Below are 2,069 nucleotides of genomic sequence, written 5' to 3' on the forward strand. Positions count from 1 at the left end.
AAGAAAGGTCAACTTCGTGCATAAACTAAGCCATTTTTTTGCACTCCTTACTGACTCAAACGAGCCCAATGCCGCCGTGCACCACTCCATTCCAGTCTAAGCACTGTTGGAGTTCGGTCTCGATATTGTCTCGAGGGACCAGGACGGCAACCCGATGGTGCGATGCAACTTCAGCACTTTTGAGGGCCGCAACAAGGTGGAGATCACGGAGGAAGGATCCCGGAAGCGCAAAAGTCGCGTCGACGTCAAGTACTTCAAGCCGTTCACGCGCTTAATGGCCCGGGACTGCTTACTGCGTTTGGATGTTGCCGACAAAGCTGCCGTCCTTAAGCAAATCGTGGCCTAGCGGAGACTCTGGTGATCAAGCTGCAGGGTACCACAGCAGCCTGCCGCGGGAGCAGGATGCACCTCCAGTTTTACCTGGTCATCTGGTTGGACTTCGGCCGGCCCACTTCGTTCGTGATGTGCTGGACCCGCGTCGTGAGCGCATTCTTCGCTTCTGGTCTGATGTCGACATCGACCAGGTCGAGGAAAATCATAGCCAGCTGGTCGCCGCCTACTACAACGACCCCGTCCTGCGCCGCTCTCTTGAAGAACACGACAATAGCACCACTTTCGATGACGCCCTGGGACGTCGCCCCTCGTCAATGGCTGCGTCTGTGCGCGTTCTGCGGTGGACTAGCGACCATCAGTCGAATAGGACTTTTCGCTCCTCAAATGGGATGCTTCAAAGATGCCAATGAGCGCGTTATTTTGCAGTAAAGATCGTAAAGTCGGGGACTGTTAATGAAATAAAAGCGCAACCATATTATATGATAATTGAAGTGTTATTGCCAATTGTATAATCCAAGGCTGGTAGTATGCATAAATTAGCTTAGTTTATGTAGTTTATGCATAAGCATAATTTTTATGAGACCTGGAATGAAGGCACCCAACACACCCGTTTCCGTAACTATTATCCGGATAGATTCGAATTTCTCGCGGGCCTTCCATTCCCGGAATTGTAGCGCGCTGATCCGACAATTGTGAAATGTGGCAATTCAAGTTCATGTCTGCGTTTTTCCGCCAAGCACTGTAAGTAAGCCCCAGAGAAGTTTTCGTGGAATCACCCATGTCGCGGGACGTGGCGCAGGCAGCCTATTATAACCGTTAATGATTCTGTTGTGGGAAGCTGGTGGTATGATATATTTCTTTGGGCAAGGTGACAACGGCATTGGCTTCGACAACGGCCCCCAAGGCCTTCCAAAACGCCACCAGTGCTGGGGGATACAAGCTCATTCTTTCCATTACCGGATAGTGAAGCCCGTTCACAACATATTTACCGGGAGTCCCGGGTAGCATTGGAACGTCCACTAGCACGTGGATCGTGCCAGTGGTAACGTAGCTTGGGAAGCTGAATGCAGCGTCGCCAACAGGACGGGCTCGGTCCATTGCATTCCCTTGCCGCGTCATATCCTTGATGGTTTGGTGAACCTGTCCGGCCCTCATAACCTTGACCTCGTCGTCGTCCGTCGTCAGCCACTCGCCGTCCTTCTTCGCGAGGTATAGTTTAATAGCCGTCACACCAATCGAATAGGGGTTGTCGTCTTGGATCATCTTCTCCAGCTGGTATACTTGCTGGTCGTCCTTGACTTTCACACCGAAGATGCTCCCATCTGGGATCACCATGTACACCAGCGACTTCATCGCTTGTTCTCTGAATCGAAACGACAGTTGTGTCACTCCAAAATTACTTGTCTCTGATTGGCTAATGTGATACTAGAAGTAGCATATATAAGCCAATCAAATGTCGCAGCGCTGGTTGCTGGTGGCCGATGGCATTGCTGTGTAAAGATTCTGAAACTGTGTCCGGATACTACGTATTAATACTGTAGTACTCGATTTCGTAAAACCTTTTATATCTCTGGATACTACGTAGTATAATTTTGGCATACAAATATCAAATCAAGTACTCGATTTCGTAAAACCTTTTATATCTCTGGATACTACGTAGTATAATTTTGGCATACAAATATCAAATCAAGTACTCGATTTCGTAAAACCTTTTATATCTCTGGATACTACGTAGT

The 2,069-nt window shown here is 48.8% G+C and overlaps 1 protein-coding gene across 1 annotated transcript; it reads right to left on the bottom strand.

The window, feature by feature from the left end:
* Window positions 1-96: 96 nt before the first annotated feature.
* Window positions 97-1,686, bottom strand: H257_10357 (hypothetical protein; the record flags this gene model as incomplete). Its single annotated transcript, XM_009836874.1, has 3 exons — window positions 97-325; window positions 421-640; window positions 1,323-1,686. 3 exons carry the CDS (start codon window positions 1,684-1,686, stop codon window positions 97-99), a joined length of 813 nt encoding a protein of 270 aa, XP_009835176.1.
* Between the last annotated feature and the right edge of the window lie 383 nt (window positions 1,687-2,069).

This window comes from Aphanomyces astaci (assembly GCF_000520075.1).
Source record: "Aphanomyces astaci strain APO3 unplaced genomic scaffold supercont1.27, whole genome shotgun sequence".
NCBI classification, from domain to species: domain Eukaryota; phylum Oomycota; class Saprolegniomycetes; order Saprolegniales; family Verrucalvaceae; genus Aphanomyces; species Aphanomyces astaci.